The sequence below is a fragment of the Dipteris shenzhenensis genome, chromosome 2, assembly GCF_047967505.1.
Source record: "Dipteris shenzhenensis isolate YYH24624 ecotype China chromosome 2, Dip_SZ_1.0, whole genome shotgun sequence".
In the NCBI taxonomy this organism is placed as follows: Eukaryota; Viridiplantae; Streptophyta; class Polypodiopsida; order Gleicheniales; family Dipteridaceae; genus Dipteris; species Dipteris shenzhenensis.
This window is the reverse complement of record NC_141597.1, coordinates 28925487-28945167: the sequence shown is the minus strand read 5'-3', so window position 1 is coordinate 28945167 and position 19681 is coordinate 28925487. Positions and strand designations below refer to the sequence as shown.

The window sequence follows — 19681 nt, the reverse complement described above, 5'->3', positions numbered from 1 at the left end:
TCCCAATCTAACCTAGAAAAAAGGTAGCTCTTTAGGTCCTTTACACTCATTTGACAACTTTATGGTCTTTACCCACCCACTATGGCCAATTTAGTGAAAAGTGTTCTGAGATGTGTCAAAAAACCTAAAGCAAATCATGGCTGGTTGAATTGGGAGGCCAAATATATTCTAGTACTTGAAAGGCCTTGGTATGATCTCAACACCATCAAGGCATGGGTTTTTGTTGACACTATTTTCCAAACTTCATAGTTTTCACCCAACCCATATGGCCAATTAGTGAAAAATTGGTACAACTGTGTGAAAAATTGCTAACAAATACATGTGGTGGTTGAAATGGATAAGGAGAATGGAAAGTGGTTAATCTACCTTAAGATTCAAATAGATAAAAACCTAAAATATTCGAGTTTTTTGCTCAAATTTATGGTTTTTATCCAGCTAAGTAAATGAAGAATGACCCAATGGTATGGAGAAGGATACAAAAAGGCCATGGAAGGTTTGAATTACCAAACCAATCTAGGAAATTTAGTGAAACATGGCCCCAATAGTGTAAGAAATGCTAAAAACTACCATAATGGGGAGGGAAAATGGATTCTAGTAGTTAAATTGCCTTAGGCCAAGATCAATTCAATAAATAGGGATTTATGCTCTCTTTTCCTAGCTACCATCCTATATGGCTCGGTAACTGAAAAATTTCCCCAATTGTGTGAAAAGTGCTAAGACCATGGTTGGGTTAACTTGGGAGGAAAATGGATTTTGATAATTAAATGGCCTTGGTCCAAGATCAATTACATCACGTTGTAAGCCTTGCACACTCATTGCCTAACTTTATGGTCTTTACATATCCCATATGGCCAATTTATTAAAAATTGGTGTGTGTGGAAAGTGCTAAAACAGACAATGGGTAGTTGAGTTATGAGCTCAAATGGAGGCCATTTGTGAACCTAACTTGGGCTAATATCAATTCTTTGAAGGAATAGACCCTTGTACACTATTTTTTCAACTTTATCATCTTTACCCACATGCCAATTTAATGAAAAGTGGCCCTACTTATGTAAAAAGTGCTAGAAAAGAAAATGGATTGTGGAATTAGGTCGAGTCCATTTTATTAGTGAGGCAACGAGATCAATTCCATGACTTGTTGGTTTCCTTTTCTCCTTTCCTGACTTCATGGTTTCTGCTTGCTCATTTCCCAACTTCATGGCTTTTACCTAACCACATGCAGTCATTTTAGTGAGACATGGACCCCAGTGGTATAAAATTAGTCTAAAAAGACCACAATTGGTTGAATCTATAAGCTTTTGGTCATCATATGTTAGGCTGTTTATACTCCTGGTCCAAAATCAATGCCTTTATATACCACATAAGCGGATTGAATTAAGAAGTGGCCCATTGGTGTGAAAAGTGCTAAAAAGACTATGTTGTTTGAATTGGAGAGGGAAAATGGAATCCACCTATTAAATTTCTTGAGCCAATATTGATTCCATGATGCCTAGGTCCATGCTTACTCGTTTCCTATATTCATGGTATTTACCTAGCCCATATCGCCAATTTAGAAGGAACCCGTTGGAAGGGAGGATTAGGATCTTGTACCAACTCCATATGGCCATTCAAAAAAAATTACTTGAGTGATGTGGAAAATGCTAAAAAAAGGCCATGATTGGTTGGATTAGGAGGAGAGGTCAATTACAATGACTAGATAGCCTTGTTTCAACTCATTTATTTCAAGACATAGGTCATTGCACACCTATTAACCCAACTTCATGGTTTTTCTCCATATTTTATGCCAATTTAGTAAAAAATGGCACTAGTGTTGTGAAAAGTTCCATAAAAGATTATGGTTGCTTGAATGGGGGGGGTGGGGGGTGGGGGAGGCAAATACCATATGGTCAATTTGATGAAAAATGGCCCTATGTGAGCAAAAGGGTGTGAGCAAGAAGGAGAGCAACATAGTCAGTTGTATTGCAAGAGATAGTGAACAACATACAAAACTAGGGGTTTCGTCAAAGTGACAAAACCCTAACCAACCCAACCACTAAATACTAATTGTAGTTGGGTATCCTAAATACGGTTAGGGGGAAAAACCTCTAATGAGGGAAAAGTGCCCCTAACCCACTTATTAGTCATACATTGGTCACTACCATGAATTATGGTGATAATTCCAACACCCTCCTGCAGTGCCAATGTGATGATGTACAAGGAAAAGATCAATCACCAAAAGGAGATAAGTTGAGAGCATTGTGGAATGCCTCAAACTTCTCACATGGAAATGCTTTGGTGAAGATGTCTGCAACATTGTCATGTGTGGAGACATATGATCGTACTGATCTCCCCTGCATGCAACTTCTCTCTAACATAATGATAATGAACCTCAATGTGCTTTGTACGGGCATGAAACGCAGGATTCTTGGCAACTGCAATAGCACTTTGACTATCAGTGAGAATAGGACAAGGACCCTCCAATGCTACATGAAGATCAGAAGATCAACCACTAAACGATGCAACCAAACACACTCAACTATTGCTGTGAAAGCTGCCCTGTACTCAGCTTCACATGAGGATGTAGCCACTGTAGATTGTTTCTTACTCAACCAAGAAATGCAACAACACCCAAAAAGAAACAATTACCACTAGTGGATTGCCTTGTGTCATAATCTCTAGCCCAATCTGAGTTACTCTAAGCACGCATCTGCAAGTCACTCCCCAGGAAACATCAAGCCATAAGCCTTAGTGCCTTGCAAGTAACCGAAAATGCATTTTACAGCTTGCCAATGCATAGTCTTTGGGTTGTGCATATATCTGCTCACTTTTGTGAAACTGCAAACTAAAATATTAGGATGAGTATTACACAGATAAATGAGGCATCCAATAGGCTGGCTGTAAAGTGTGGCATCAACCAGTTCACCTCCATCATACATAGTTAGTTTTAGCCTTGACTCCATGGGAGTGACTATGGGCTTACAATCATGCATCCTGAACTGATCCAAAAGCTTCTGCACATACTTGGATTGAGACATAATGATGCCACATCTCTCTTGTATGAACTGGATCCCCAAATAGAAATGAAGTACATATCAAATGTGGATCTCAACTTAGCCTTGAAATCTATAATTATTCCTTCATTAGAACTGGTGAGCAAAAGCATGCCATCTACATAAAGAATGATGACCAAAATATCTTGATGTAGAGGGTACTTTCAGTTGGACTATTAGTGAGCCTCTTGCTGGTCAGAAAGGCATCAATCTTCGAATACCAAGCTCGTGGAGCTTGTTTCAGCCCATACAAAGCCTTATTCAGCTTGCATACTTTATGGGCTGCACCTGACACCTCAAAATCAAGAGGTTGCTTCACATAAACCTCTTCCAACCAGTATTCATTAAGGAAAGCTATTTTTATATCCAACTAATGTACATGCCAATCAAAATGTGTAGCCATGGCAACTGATAATAGTCATCCTGGAAGTAGGAGCAAAATTCTCCTCATAATCAATGCCCTTTTTTTGAGCATAACCTTTTGCAACCAGCCTTGCTTTGTACCTATCAATAGACCGATCGGGCATCCTTCCCTAGTGGGCAAATCCACAAGATTCCAAGTCTAGTTCTTATCAATGGATTGCAACTCATCCTTCATGGCATTCATCCAATGCACATTATCCTGAGCCTCCTCAAAAGAGTTAGGCTCTTCTTCATCCAAAAGTGCACCAATAAAAATTGAATCCATAAAATGTGATCCCTCTTCATGTCTGGATGCACTACGAGTTCTGCCAGGCAAAGGAGCATTAAGCTTACTCTCGTTGAGAGTTTGGAGCAACCAATGAGGAACTGATTTGGCAGCCTAAATTTATGTCCTTTCCTATCTAGCCACATCTTCCACTGCATGTGGAGGAATGGGATTAGCCTGGGGCTGAATTGGGGCATGTGGAACAGGAGGGGCTAGCTATATATCCTGAATTTTCAGAAGGCATATTAGCAGGAGAACCCAAAGCAAGAGGTAATATATCTTCAAAGACATCATCTAATGTAGAAGAAATGGGCACATTAAATTAAGCTTATGTATGTGCTGAATTTTTTGAAAATATGACATCTCTGCTAACAAAAATCTTGCGTAAAGCAGGATTGTAGAGATGGTAACCTTTGCTCTCTGCACTATACTCAACAAATATGCACTTAATTGCCTTGTCGGATAGCGTATGTCGGAATTCAAAAGGCACATGGGCACAGGCAACACATCCAAAGACACAAAAATTATCACTAAAGTCTTTCTGCCATGCCAAACTTCATAAGGAGCTTTTGTTGACAAAGCCTTAGTGGGAGCCCGATTCAGAACATAGTTGGCATACATGAGACCTTCAAGCCAAAACCGGTGAGGCAAATTTTTGTTTGTAAGCATGCATCTATCCATCTCCATAAGAGTTTGATTTTTCTACTCAGCTTTGCCATTTTGCTGAGGGTTAAGCCTCACTGTAAGCTGATGTGTGATGCCCTTCTCTTTTAAATAAGCTTCAAATTCATGAGACATATACTCCCCCCCTCTATTTGTGTGTAGAATTTGAACTATGAGGCCTGTTTCATTTTCAACCTTGGCAACAAAGTGTCGAAAATGCTTAAACACATCTGGTGTTTTCTTCAAACCATAAACCCAAGTGTAGTTTGAGTATTCATCAATAAATGTGACATAATCGAGATGACTACCTAATGCAAGAGTCCTCATGGGACCACATACATCACTATGAATGAGCTGTAATTTTCGAACATCTCATACTGCACCATCCTTCTTAAAGGGAAGCCTGTGCATCTTCCCAAGTATGCACCCTTCACAAGCATGAGGGGGAAGAGTCTCCAAAGGAGGCAAAGCATTAACCATAGAATGTTTTTGAAGTGTCATCAAGCTGCCATAACTCATATGCCCATATCTAGCATGCCATAACTCCGCGTTCTACATAGCAACAGTGGGAATAGAAACTGCAAGTGCATCATCTAGTCTTTTCTAAAAAACATCAAGCTGAAAAAGAACACAAAACAACGTGCCAGATAGTCTCAAATCATAGTCACCTTCCTTATCTCGGACTGCGCACTTGTCATCTTCAAAGACAACCTGAAATCCCCTTTTATTGAGAGTGGACACTAAAAGCAAATTCTTCTTGATTTCAAGTACAAAAAGCATATCATGAATTTTGAAATTTGTGCCATCTGTGGTTGTAAGTACAATCTCACCAATGCCACGAATGGAATACGAAGATTCATTTGGACAAGAGAACCTTTTTCCAGTGGGTGATGGATGTAGAGAATCAAACAAACACTTCCTGGAAGTGATATGTTTGATGGCACCACTATCAAAGCACCAATTATTCAATGTCTTAGTGACATTGAAAGCACATGAACTCTTAGAAAGATCATAACTGCAAGTCAGAAAAGCATTAGATTCATCCTCAAAAGTGGCTATAATATCTGGAGCAATCACCTGAAAATAAGGACTACTCATCTTCCACTAAGTTGGCTGAAGCATCACAACTATCATGTGCATGAGGAGCTGAATCTGTGTGACAATCATATCAGAATCCTTTTTTTTCCCTTGGCAATTCTTTTCTTGCATTTCTCGATGTAGTGACCCGGCTTCTTGCAATAATGATAAACACCCTTTCTCTTGGGCTTCTCTGCAACATCATTCTTAGCCTTGTGAGAAGGCAGTCTAGAATCATCTTTATGTTGATGTGAAGGATGATTTGCATGCTGCTTATGCTGCCCCTTCCCTTTGGGCTTGAATTTCAAAAGCATCGCATGTTCACTAGCTCGTGAAGCCATGTTCTTTCTGGTTTGTTCTTCCTGCAAAAACAAAAGTCCTATCAACTCATGAAAAGTGAGAGGGTTGCCAACCCCCCTCAATGACAAATTCAATGAGGTGTGAAAGCCAAGATAAGACTTAGGAAGAGAATTCAGAGTGGTAGTGACCATCTTTGAATCTGGAATGATCTCATCAATATTCAACAATTGCTTTCTCAAATCCTAAAGTTTAGTGAGGTGCTCAAACATAGTCACCCTCATCCATATGAGTATGAGTCAACTCTCTCTTCAAGAATGAGACCCTAACATCATTGCGGACTGAAAACACACTCTCAAAGGGTCTTGCATGACCAAATGTGTAATATGATAAACCTTTTGACAGAAAGGGAGGTAGCTGAAAGTGCTAGTGCATCACATGAATCCCACCTTTTCTAATCCTGTGAAGGAGCCACCATTGCAGTAGTTGCTGCACCTAGCACTTGTCTTGCACCTTGAGCCTGTCCTCTACTCCTTCCTCCACCTTGGAGTGGCAGGTGCACCCACATTCTGTGGCCGTGGTTCATCCCCATTGACATAGTCCCATAAGTGTTTGCCAACTAGGATATTGCAAACCATAAAACTCCATATTGTACCATCCAACTTATCCTCCTGTGTGAGAACTCCAAACACTTCATTGGGATTGTTCTGGGCCATATCTGCCAAAGAAAATGTAGCAGATACCAACAAAAAAATGAAGATGCACAACACAAATCCTTGCTAGGATATTGATGCAAACTGCCCACTTCTGAAAAAACAACCAATCAATGGCTCAAAATGCAATAGCGCACAAGCATAAATTCAGTGGATCTCTTTGCAAAACACCTGCAAAAATCCAAAAGCCCCAAATATAGGAAAATGGGTGTCCAAAACCAAAGGACAGCTTGTTGTCTCAACCTATCAAAGGCTCAAAATGCACCCAAATGTCCTGCAAATGCCAAAAACTCCCAAAATGACACTGCAAAAAATGGCATATGTCTACAACTCACTCAATCTGAGTCCAAAACTACCTACAAAGTGTCCAAACTCCTTGTACAATGAGAAATTACAGCCCAATCACAAAAGCCCCAATTTCTATAGGAAATTTGCAATCAAAAGAGGGCAAATTTCCCCAAAGCCCCAAAATTGCAATTCTCCTGCAAAAGGCAAACACTACCCCAAATGCAAATCAATCACTGGCCCAAATGCAAAATTGCTTCTGTGCCAGGCACCTGCATCAATGTGTGAACAAGTTATATGGCTAGCAACTGAACTGGCTGATACGGACGGCAGAGATTTTTGTACGACGTTGTACGATAAGCTGATGCATTACGAAAGATGTGCGACAAGCTATATGTTGAACAAGTACGGATGCCTATACGGACGACAGTAGAGCTCAAGAACGTATGGAGCGACATATGGATGTATGGACGATGATATGTACGGATGATATATGGGAAGCAGCAGTAGTTGTATGGACAACAAGGATGTATGGCGTATAAACGCTTTGCACAAAGGTCACCGTATGCAAATGACGACGGGTTGGCTAGGGACTCGTGGATGCAGGATGTACAACCAGCACGAGAGCGGGTGATTGATTGGCAATGAACAAAACCTGCTGTGATACCAAATGTAAGCAAAAGGGTGTGAGCAGAAAAGAGAGCAACATCAATTGTATTGCAAGAGATAGTGAACAACATACAAAACTAGGGGTTTTTGTCAAAGTTACAAAACCCTAACTAACCCAACCACTAACTACTAACTATAGTTGGGAATCGTAACTACGATTTGGGGAAAAAAGCTCTAATGAGGGAAAAGTGCCCCTAACCCACTTATTAGTCATACATTGGTCACTGCCATGAATTATGGCGATAATTCCAACACCCTAGTGGTGTAAAACTTAGAAAAAAATATCATGCTTGGTTGAAATGGCGATTCCATTGGCCAAAACACTTAGTCAAAGTTTAATTTCATAATGGAGTTAGTCTGTTTGCACTCATTTTCCAAATTCAACATTTTTAACATCAATTTAGTGAAAAAGGCCTTGATAGTGTGACAAAAGCTAAGTAAAGACCTTGATTGTTTGAATTGGGAGGTAGAATGGAATTGAGTGGCTTAAGTTCGTGGACCAAGCTTAATTACATTAAGGATTAGTTCTTGCATGCACATTGCTTGACCAATCTAGTGGAAAATGGCCCAAATAGTATGAAAACAATTACAAAGAAGGACCATTATTGGTCGAAATAGTGGGAGCCATGGGGGAAAGAGGAATTGGATGGTTAAATGGATGCATCCAAGCTCAATTCCATGAACTCTTATGGTGTTGCACACTCTTTGCCCAATGCCATGGCCTTTACCCACCCCATATTGCCAATTTAGTGAAAATGCCCCAATGGTGTGGGAATCATGGAATTGGGAAGCTAAATAGATTACACCGGTTTGCATGGACTTATTTCATGCTCAATTCCATCATACCATAGGACCCTTCACGTTCTTTGCCCAAATGCATGGCATAAGCCACATAGTCAATTAGTGAAAAATGGTGTTAGTGGCGTGAAAAGCGATAAAAAGGATCATGGTGGTGGATTACAATAGTCATATTTTCCTATGCAAGCTCATTCATAAAAAATACTAGGTCCTAACATCATGGCCTTTACTAATGCCATAAGGCCAACTTAGTGAAAACTAGCCTTGAGTGGTGTGAAAAGTGCTTAAAAAGACTATGGTTGGTTGAATTACGTAGGCAAATTAAATGGCATTAGGCCATGCTCACTTCCATGACGTCTTATGGCCTTGCACACTTGCTGTTAAGTTTTATGCCCATACTATCTAGCCAATTTATTAAAAAATGTCTCGAATGATGTTAAAAGTGCTAAAAAAGGAGTTTGTGGATTGAATTGAGGGGAATAAATCAACCCCACTAGTTTAATGGCTTTGGAGCAAGTGCAATTTCTTGCAATTAGGTCCTTGCATCATCATTGCCTAGCTTTATGGTCTTTACCCACCCCATATGACCATTTACAACCCTACATGGTGTGAAAAGTGCTAAGGAAGACCCACTTATTGCCCAATTTCATGGCCTTTATCATTTGATATGACCAAAACAATGAGAAATGGCCCCTATGACGTGATAAGTGCTAAAAAAGACCATGGTTGGTTCAATTGAGGGGATCAATGGGTTCTAGTGGGGTTAAACAACCTCAAACTCAATTCCATCAAGTCTTAAGGCCTTACCTATTCATCCCCAACTTCATTGTCTTTATCCACCGTAAATGGCCAATTTGGCTAACAGTGGCTAGGGTGATGTGAAAAGTGCTTAAAAAGACAGTGGTTAGTTTAATAATTGAAGGAATTGGATTCCATTAGTAAATATCCTTGGTCCAAGCTCAATTCCATCAAGACCTAGGGCCTTGTGTACTCATTGCCTAGCTTCAAAGTCTTACCTTGTATGGCGAATTCAATGAACAACGGCCCTAGTGTGTAAAAAGGATGAAAAAGACCATGGTTGCTTGAAAGGGGACCAATGAGATTTCAAGTGCCTTGGGCCAAGCTCAATGCCATCACGGCCTGGGGCCTTGTGTACTATTTGTACAACTTTGTGGTCTTTACCCATGCCAAATTCCATCAAGGCTTAGAACCTTGTGTGTACTCATTGCCCAACTGCATGGTCTCACCTCATATGATCAACTTAGTAATAATGGTCCTAGTGGTGTGAAAAGTGCTAAACAAGACAATGGTTGCTTGAATTGGGAAACCAACCAGATTTCAATTGAAAAATAAACTTGAGCCAAGAACTTGAGCCAAGCTCAATGCGATCAATGTTTAGGGCCTCGTATACTCTTTGATCCCACTTCATGATCCACACCATATGGGCATCTTAGTGAAAAATGGCTCCCATGGTGTGAAAATTGCTCAAAAAGACCATGATGGATTGAATTGCGAGGAGAGGAGGAAGGGTGGTTGTAACTACTCTAGCTTTGGTTGAACTCTATGTTGGGCCTCATTCACCCATTTTCCAACTCCATGGTCTTTATCCTCCCCATATGGCCAATTTAGTGGAAATAATAATGCATGGTGTGAAAAATAGAACCATGGTTACTAGAATTATTCATTTACAATCTTCATGGTCTTTACCTACCATGTCCAATTTAGTAAAAAATGGCCCCAATGATGTGAAAAGCACACAAAAATACCATGGTTGGGTTCACTAGACAAGTGAGTGGATTCAAATTGTTAACAAACTTGGGGTAGGGCCAATCCCCTCAAGGCCTGCAACCTTCTACACTCAGTGCCAATCTTTACCCACCCCATATGGCAATTTAATGAAAGATGGACCCAATGGATTAATACTTGCTAAAAAGACCATAGTTGGTGGAATTGGAGGAAAAATTTCTTGAAAAGCATAGGACATTGGATACTCGTTCCCACCTTCATGGTATTTATCCTAGTATATGGCTAAATCACTAAAAAATGGCCCCAAGGATATGATAAGTGATAAAAGAAAGCCATGGGTGATTACTTTGGGAGTGCAAATGGATTCCAATGGTTAAAGCTTGAGACAAGACCAATTCCATGAAGACTCAAGTCCTTGCACACTCATCACCTAGCTTTATGCTTTGTCCACCCCATATGGCCAATACGATAAAAAATGGTCGTAGGTGCTTCAAAGTACCATGGGTGATTGAACAGGGGAATCGACAACCTTGGATCAAGCTCAATCCTATAAACGTTTAGGACCTTAAATACACATTTCTCAACTTCATGATCTTTATCCACACCAATGGTCCCAATGGTGTAAATCCCTGGTCAAGCCCAATTCCATCATGGCACACAACCTTGCATGCTTAGCATCGAACTTCAGTCTCTTCCCTCACTATACAACCAATTTAGTACAAATTGATCCCAATGGTGTGTGGAGTGTAAAAAGTACCATGGCTGGTTGAATTGGGCAGGCAAATGGATACCAATTGTTAGACAACGTTGGAGCAAGCTCAATCCCATAAACGTTTAGGACCTTAAAACTCATTCCTTTACCTCATGATCTTTATCCACACCACCCCATAGTGTGAAAAATGCTACAAAAGACAATGAACGTTTAGGGTCTTTATCCACCCTATATAACCAATTCGTTGAAAAATGGTCCCAATGGTATAAAAAGTGCTAAAAAGGCCATGGTTAGTTGAGCCAGCTAGGTAAATGAATTCAACTACTTGAACAGTCTTGGGTTAAGCTTGAAATTGAAGACTGTTTAACCACTTGAATTCATTTAGCACATTTTTAGTCTTTCATGTAGCATGTTCAAGCTCAACTTTATGGTCCGACTTGGATTTAGATATCAGTTGTATCGCCTACATGAAACGACTTGAAACGTGGTCAAAAGGCCACACAAAGTTTATACAATACATTACAAACTCAATAAGAAGTGAGCGCACCAAATTCACCATAAGGCTGCATTCCTCAGCTATTATAGCCTGCTTTTCTTGATTGAATCTTCTCTAGGCTCTAAGAGCTTATTTAAAAGATGTTCGACCATTTTGCGCAATCCCTCCTTAATAAGATCCTCCTTTTAAGCAAAGATGAGCACAAGATATTGTCTTCTGCAATATGGGAAATTTTTTAGTGATAATTAACCACAAAAGAATTGAGTTGCATTATGACTATGGTCTTGTATTTCTTAATGTCGTTCAGGTCCTTGCTTGCTTACGAATTTGCATGCACATAGATGGGCCTAGGAGTCCAAAACGAGTTACTTTAAAGTTGGAAACCTGTGCTTCAGATGAACACCTATACAGGCTCATTTACACATTGAAACCTTATAGATGGTAGCAGTCAAAGCAATACAGAAGTCGACCGTTTCAAAAGCTTTAAAAAGGCAATGCCATTCAGAAATCAGATAAGGCGACTCCTGCAAACATTTTATGGACACTCTAAATCACAGCTCACATTGCCACAGCAGATCAAACACCTTAAAATGTGGATCACAAGCCAAGAAACGGAGCCTTCACTCCAAACTCTTTTTTACATGTTTTATAAAAGCCCTGCAGGCATTGTCCCATTCATTAGATGTTTTCTCTTCCTGCTACTTCCACAGACCTCTTTTAAAGACCTGCTTGGGAACTGCATTTTCCAAGAAAATGAGAGCTGCCCACCAAACCAACATCTTTAAATCCTTCTTTCCTCTGGAACAAAGATATCAGATCCTCAGGCATGCATCTCCCTGCAGTACTTTTAAAACAAGGCATCAAGATATGTATTTACATGACACCGGTTGTACTCAAGTAGGCTTCCATAGATTCCATCAGCTACTCCTACAAAAAGTGCCTCTATATCTGGGCTGAATGAAATTCCAGCAATTTCTCCAAAAATATCGACTTCCTGAGACTGATGGAAGTCTTGCCTGGCATCAAAGATGTGCACAAAATCAGCTGGCTCTGCCATTGCCAAAAATCGCCCATCTGAGCTGAATCGCAACGCGCGAATCGCTCCAATGCGTCCCTTCAAAACTGCCAGAGAAGAGCTCAAGTTTCGGGCATCCCAGATTCTGCATGTTGTATCTTGATTTCCCGTAGCAAAAATATGACCATCAGGATGCCAACCAGAGGCAAAAGAATAGTCTAGATGGCCTTTCAAAGTCGCAATAATCTGAGAATACACATCACTTGAGGTCAAAACCATTTACTGACGAGTTCATGGTTCCGTGAACAGAAAAATAGTGTTCTTTTCCACAACAATTCATAGGTGACATTCGAGAATAGAAATGCAGCAACCTAAAAGAGATCTTTTGGCATGAGTTTGTATCTAACAAACGAAAGGAGAGAGTGAACTTGCATACAAAATCCCTTTCAAATAAATCTTTTCTATTTTGTTCTAAGATGTCTTCCCTTAGCTCTTTTCCGATGCCTTGAAAATCCAAATGGCGCAAGGGATGTTCAAAGGGAAGGCATGGCCTGGTGGAGGAGAAAACCAAAGGCTTCGGCTGATTTTGAACAAATGTTTAGAGAGGAGTTCCTTCAACCTGAGGCTGACTTTGATCTCCTCATAAAGTTCACACACTTCAAATTTAAGGACCTATAGTCCACAGCCTCATACATGGCTCCTACCACCTTGTGTGGATTTTTCATAAATGGATTGGTAAAAGAACACAAACTCCACGTGAAGAACAACCAAAGTAAGAACCTCTGGGATGCAGTTAGATACGCCAAGATCTATGACGATACTATGGCAAAGGGGACCTCTTCACTGAAACCACATGCTACAACATATTCTGAGCCAAAGACTTTTAGGAGGAAGAGAATTTCAACCCCCAAGGGCTACACAGACTTGAGCCATGAATCCTTCGCAGACTCCGGCCGAAGCAGCTGCAAAGCGAGTGAAGAAGGCCGAACAAACCATTCAGTAGCCAACCAGGGTGCTCCCCTCCCATAAATAAGGTGCACTTCTGTCCTCGTTGTATCTTCCAGAAGTGGTCTCTCAGAAGCAAAGCACCATTTTCCCAGCATATCTCTTACATTCATTTGCAGTCTATTGCGCAATACTCTCTCTCTCTCTCTCTCTCCGCATATTTCCACTCCTGCATCCCTGAATGGTATCAGAGCACAAGGAAGCTTGAATCTGTGGACACAAGATAGTGCAGAAAACAGTCACTGTTTGCTGCTGATCGTAGAAGGCGTGGACGGTGCGGGACAAAGAGAAGAAGCGAGAAGGAGGCGCCTCTGAAAGACAGGCACCCGAAGAGCCTGCAGCCTCTTCTTTTGTTTCTTTCCCACCCACCATCCCTTCACAAGAGCAAGATCAACCTCCTGAGACGGTAGATTTGGTTGAGATGGGTGAGACCGTCAGTTGGACGGAAACAACTACAATATTTCAAAGGTTATGATTGACTTAGTATTGCGGTCCTATGACTTGGCTGATTTCATTTTGGTTGGATCAGACCTGTAACCACTGTGGCCAGAAGGGTCACTACTGGAGGAAGTGCCCTCGGCAAAGCCATGAGAAAGGTATCGGTTCCTCAGTTGCAACCGCGACGACTCCAGCTTTAGTGCACTTGGAGATCATGGACACCGGAGCTCCACTATTGGTGATTTTCCAGAATGGATTATGGATAGCGGTGCTTCCAAACACACGACTCCTTTCCACGAGATGTTCCACAACCTTCGGTGGCAATCAAGTATAAGCCAACTATCCCAGTTCGAGGTTAGGGAAGGTTGGAGGTCATTCCTGATGACAGAGGAGAGAAGCATTCCTCCTGGTTCCGTCTCTTAGTTTCCATCTGTTGTCAGTGCATGAGGTTTGCAAGACTGGCAAGCAGATGGAGTCTGAGGAGGATTCTGTGGCTATCAAGAACGGTCATTTGAATATCGATGCACTATGGCAGGCCTTCAGAGACCACATGGTAGATGGCTTGCCAGATGTGGGCAGCAAGCAGGGACGATGCAGTTCTTGCATTCGTGGCAGCAGCATAGGTAAACCATTTCAAAATGGACTACCAGGCAGGCTTCGCCATCACTAGAGTTTGTTCACACTGCTTATGTGGACCTATGCAGAACCCTACCAAACATTATCCCTGTGAGCAAGTTGATGCCTCGTTATATCAGAAGCTTATTGGTTCATTGATTTAGCTGCTACCCACCAAATTGGACCTGCATTTTCCAGTGTGGCAGTGAGCTCATTCATGCAGACACCCTTGAAGATTCATTTAAACGCAAGTTTGCAGATCTTGTAGTACCTGCACGAAACCAACAACTTTGGGTTTTGTTATGATACTAGAGGGGCAGTGAAGACCAGAGTCACGCTTCAAAATTGGAGTGAATCTAGGGGGGGAGATCCAGACACAACAAGAACTATATCAGAATCCCGTTTTACCCTTGGCTTGAGAGCGATCGCATGGAGCAGCAAGAAGCAGCCAACTCTGCCCTTGTTGTCTACTGAGGCTGAGTATTGGACTCTTGTGGTGTTGCGTGCCAGGTGGTGTGGCTGCAGAGGTTACTTTGCTAGAGGGCATGCTTGATGAAGGACAATGCGGCGAAGCTCTTCAGTCTCTACCATGGCAGATGCTTCACAACATTCTAGCTCCCTGGGTTTGGTTCAACATCCAAGAGCTGAAAGGGGGTGTTAGAATTCGGGGGACTGTGCCGAGGCATATTGCCAGGGTATGTAGGCTGGAATCAGACCCTGATTGACTGGACTTGTGTATGCTGTCTATGGGACCAACACGATAAACGACTGAGGAGAGACAAGAGGAGCTCATCTGACAGTAGCTCAGGGTCTGGCGAGGGCTGGAAATTGAGAGGGAACATCAATGAAAGAACGCTGCTGTCGCTCAACCTGTCTAGGTCCATCCCTCCTCCTATGTGGTCTCCATGATGTGGCACGTTGTCTCACAAGTGCTATCATCACTCTAGTGGTCTCTCTCCCCACGTAAAGAGAGAGGATATGTCTGCGGCCCTCGTGTGAGTGTTCACTTGAGGCGGGTCGTGTCCTTTGGCCCTCCTGCGTTTGATCCCTTGCTGTCCATGGCTCGAGTCACCGAAGATAAGTTTGTCCCCCAAAAAAAAGAGAGACAGCATTTTATGTGATAAATGGTAGAATATAGATAGAAGTGGTCTTTGAGAATGTCTTGACAAAATTCCGATTTCTACTTTAAAATTCATTGCTATATAATTGTAAAAATGTATAACAGGTCTCTATATTTTACCATATAAATTTTAAGAATATTCTGAATCAAAAAGGATGTGCAGATCTAGGAACAACACATAGGCTCATGTTCGCTTGCGGCCATAGAATTCATTTTAACGAACGCTAATTGCAAGGTTGTGGTTCTACCCTCATATATTCCAAATTACATCTAGAGATCTAAACAAAACAACAGTTTTCGAAAGCTCCCCATACCTTTCCAGTTTGACTATCAGCAAGAAGGCTGTCTGGATGATCTCCAACTACCACCACAAGCTTTTTATTTGGGCTCACTGAGGTGTGCTGTAAAAAGTGTACCAAAAATAGTAACGCAATCTATTAGATCCAGAAGCAAACAGTTTGCAATTTGCTGTGACAAGTGTACCAAAAATATTGAGCAACCTAATAGGATCTAGAAGCAAAAAATTTACACGCAATTTGCAAAATTGGCTCCTCATCTCAAACATGCATGTGCGAATATCCTTACATTAACAGGCCAAGGGAAACTGAATTGTCCATTCACCACAAACTGCTCTGTATCAAATACTCTCACAACAGAATCATTATTTGAAGTCATCAAATGGGTTGCCCCACTGCATGCAAAGACAAGGGACAATCAAAAGTGAGCTGTGGGACAAACAATAACATCCAATCGAAAAAAGTTTACAAAGAGACAAAATCCAACAAAGGGATCACCTTGAAGTCTCATATACTTCGATGGCATTGGTTATGGCATTCTCATCATAAGTAATCTTTGCACAGTATGAAACTCCAGGACGATCTAAAAACTATTACAAAATATGCATAAAAGAAGAGACCAGCAGATCAGAACTAACCTCACACACCAAAACACCAAGTACACAGTAGAAAACTAAACAGATAGCATTTCATACCTTGCACACCATTTCACCATGGAAACCACCAGCCACAAGAAGATTATCCTTGACACACATGGTACTAACTTGTACACGCCCTAACCCTTGTAGTAGGACCCGTGGGCTCCTATAAGGCTGTTGGGATTCCATGAAATCGTTGAGCCATCAACGTGTAGGTCAAAGGGCAGATTTACTTATGCCAAAATAATCCTCAAGTATTATACACGAAACACATCAGTGTACCACACAAGACACTCACATTAGGTATGGGCACAACTGGGCCAGATACGTCAAGCACCTCTGTAACTCTCCTTGTCAAAGGTGACCAATGCAAAACAAAAGAGTTGTCCATCAAATAAACATCATGTTTTGATGTAGCCCATACCAAATTCCTGAGCTGTTTAACGACAACAACAAAAGGAAACAAAAAGAAGTGTCACATACGTATATTTAATCTAGCCCAGTCAAGCCTTCAACCAAGCAGAAAACTTGTAGAATACAGTCATAATCTAAGAGATTGGAGCAGCAGATATATTCAATAGCTTTCTGCAGCTAGCTTGAAAAAACAAAGCTGCCACAATCATAGAGCCCAGGACAAAAAGAGAAACAGTTGTTTAAATAGTATAGGTACATGTTACAGTGCTTCAACATTGAATCATACACATCTAACAAAGATTGAGCTCTTTTCAATCAACCATGTATACTTTGAAAATTTTATCCCATTTGCTAGCTTTCTGCAGCTAGCTTGACAAAACAAAGCTGTCACAATCATAGAGCCCAGGACAAAAAGAGAAACAGTTGTTTAAATAGTATAGGTACATGTTACAGTGCTTCAACATTGAATCATACATATCTAACAAAGGTTGAGCTCTTTTCAATCAACCATTTATACTTTGAAAATTTTATCCCATTTGCTAGCTTGACAAAATGAAACTGTCACAATCATAGAGAGACCAAGACAAAAGAGAAACTTTTATTTAATGGTATAGGTGCATATTACAATGCTTCAAAAGTGAACCCTACATATCTAAGAAAGATTTAGCTCTTTTCAATCAAGCATGTTTGTTGGAAATTTTATTCCATTTGCTTGCAATGATGTTATTAAAGGGTCGCCATTTTTATATAATTTAGCATAAGCCTAATATCTAGGGGTAGGTGAATTCAGCTTGCTCGAGCAACCATAAGACTGGAGCCTAAGAATCCTACAAACTTTATGAATTCTAGGAAGCCAAGGTCAACCTTGCATAGTTGGTTACAGTACTTGAGACATTAAATGACAGAATCCTCGATACTCTCAATATGACAGGTCCCAAAGGTGTGACTGATTATAGATGGCCTACGGACCCTACGAAGGGAGATACTTCTAGAGACCCTAGTTGAAAGTATCTTCAAGCAGTGGATCAAGGTTTCTGGTCTGCCAAGGCAGCACTAACCTATGTTGCAGACAAGATGGCCACCTAGCCAGGGCTTGCCCAAGGTTCACGAGCCATCCCTCCTTTCGCCCCCAAGCCCTCCAGACCATCAGTGGAGGATGGGGGAGGTAAGATCCGTGATCCTTCTCTCCTCTGTCCTCCCCTCCTAGTTTCCTCCCCCCCCACCTTCAACCCCCCACTTGACATTTTTCCTTCCCTGTGCCCCCTTCCCCCCGATTGCTTTCGCTACCCCTGAAATGGGCATCTCAAGGGGTAGAGGTAGATTCCAGATTGTACTCTAACGCCAAGACCTGCAAAACAACCATAGATCAGGAAGACCAGATAGGGGGAGTTGGTAAACTTACCACCCAACCATAGATCCAGTATAAAGGATCACCCTTCGAGCTTGGTTAGCCAAGCACCGCACCACATCATGACCATAAACCCTCGTGTTCCATAGCACAAGAGTCCACCAGCCCAGGTTTTGGGTTAGAATAGGCATCCCAACAAGTCCATCTCGAGGAATCCCTGTAAGTGAGCCCATGGCTCTCTCTCTCTCTCTCTCACGTACACAAGCATACATGCATGTGCACGAAACATACCAACCACCCAAACCAGACATTAACAAAGTCGTCAATCTGTTGCTATTCCCCAAGGGTGTTTTGCCTCGATGAAGAGCAGCCCCAACACACTCTCCACAAGCGTAGCAGCCCACATCAAAGGGCTTGTATAAATCAGGAACAATGAGGATTAGCTCCATGGTTATCTTCTCCTTGAGAGTGTTAAAAGCTGTCTTTTGCTGTTTTCCCCATCTTAAAACTGCAAACTTCTTGGTCAAATCATGTAACGGGACTGCAATATCAGCAGAGTGTCCAATGAACCTCCTATAGTAGGAACAAAGCCCTAAAAAACTGTGTACTTCATGCACTATTCTCGACTCAAGCCATTTTTGGATGGCTTTGATCTTTGCAGGGTTCATCCATATGCCATCCTTTTTGGAAATGATGTGACCAAGGTAATGGATCTCATCCAGGAAGAATTTGCTTTTCTTTCCGTTAATAAAAAGCATACTGTCTCTGAGTTCCTGAAACACTATGGCTAGATGTCTTTTATGCCCCTCTTCTGACTTAAAGAACACAAGAATGTCATCAAAGAAGGAACTTGTAAGGTGTCCAACCATGAGGTCGGAAAATCCGGTCCATCATCCTATTGTAAGTAGCTACAACATTTGTTAAGCCAAAGGGCATGACCAAGAACTCGTGTAACCCTCGTCTCAAAGGACCTCTTATGGATGTCCTGGGGATGAATCCTGATTCGATGATAGCCACTCTTCAAGTCAATCCTGCTAAAAATGGCGGCTCCTTTTAATCGATCCAACGCATCATCAATGCCTGGAATCAAAAAATTATTCTTGATAGTCATCTTGTTAAGGGCTCTATAGTCCACACACATTCTATAAGACCCATCTTTCTTCTAGACCAAGAACACATGTGGGTAGAAGTAGGTTGAATTAGTCTTTTGAAGGGCAAATCCTGTACTTGTGTCGTGATCTCCTCGATCAAGGCTGCACTCACCTGATAGGGTGGCTGATTAGGAGGCTCACTCCTCCCTGGAATGAGCTCCATGGCATGGTCCTCTGGCAGCTCTAGAGGTAGCTCGCCTAGCAAAGAGTCTCAAAAACAATATTAAAAGCATCTAAAAATTGAAGTTTGTCTTGATCTGGAAAATCCAAATCAACTTCGGCTCATTCTCTTTTCTCTTAACATAAATCATGTAAGCTGAAATTGAAGACACTATTAATTTTCCAACTGAAACACTGGGTACAATGGAAATAGATTCTCCTTTCCCCTTGGCAACAATGTGATGTTCTCTTCCTCTATAAGTGAAAACAAGTGTCTTCTCAAGCATCTTGAGATGCACTTCTTTCCGA

At 41.4% G+C, this 19681-nt stretch overlaps 1 protein-coding gene across 6 annotated transcripts in view; it reads right to left on the bottom strand.

The window, feature by feature from the left end:
- Positions 1-11677: 11677 nt before the first annotated feature.
- The window catches only part of LOC147904585 (putative WD repeat-containing protein C2A9.03), a 49005-nt gene continuing 41001 nt past the window's right edge, over positions 11678-19681 (bottom strand). For 4 of the 6 annotated variants that reach the window (XM_087387381.1, XM_087387386.1, XM_087387401.1 and 1 more), the window contains 6 exons: positions 16599-16736; positions 16358-16474; positions 16161-16252; positions 15952-16057; positions 15681-15767; positions 11678-12434 (listed from right to left, as the gene is read on the bottom strand). In XM_087387381.1, coding sequence (XP_087243507.1) covers positions 12021-12434; positions 15681-15767; positions 15952-16057; positions 16161-16252; positions 16358-16474; positions 16599-16736 — 954 coding nt within the window. In that variant the 3' untranslated portion in view covers positions 11678-12020. The remainder of the gene's footprint in view (positions 12435-15680; positions 15768-15951; positions 16058-16160; positions 16253-16357; positions 16475-16598; positions 16737-19681) is intronic. The other 2 variants (XM_087387375.1, XM_087387394.1) reach the window with 1 other exon arrangement.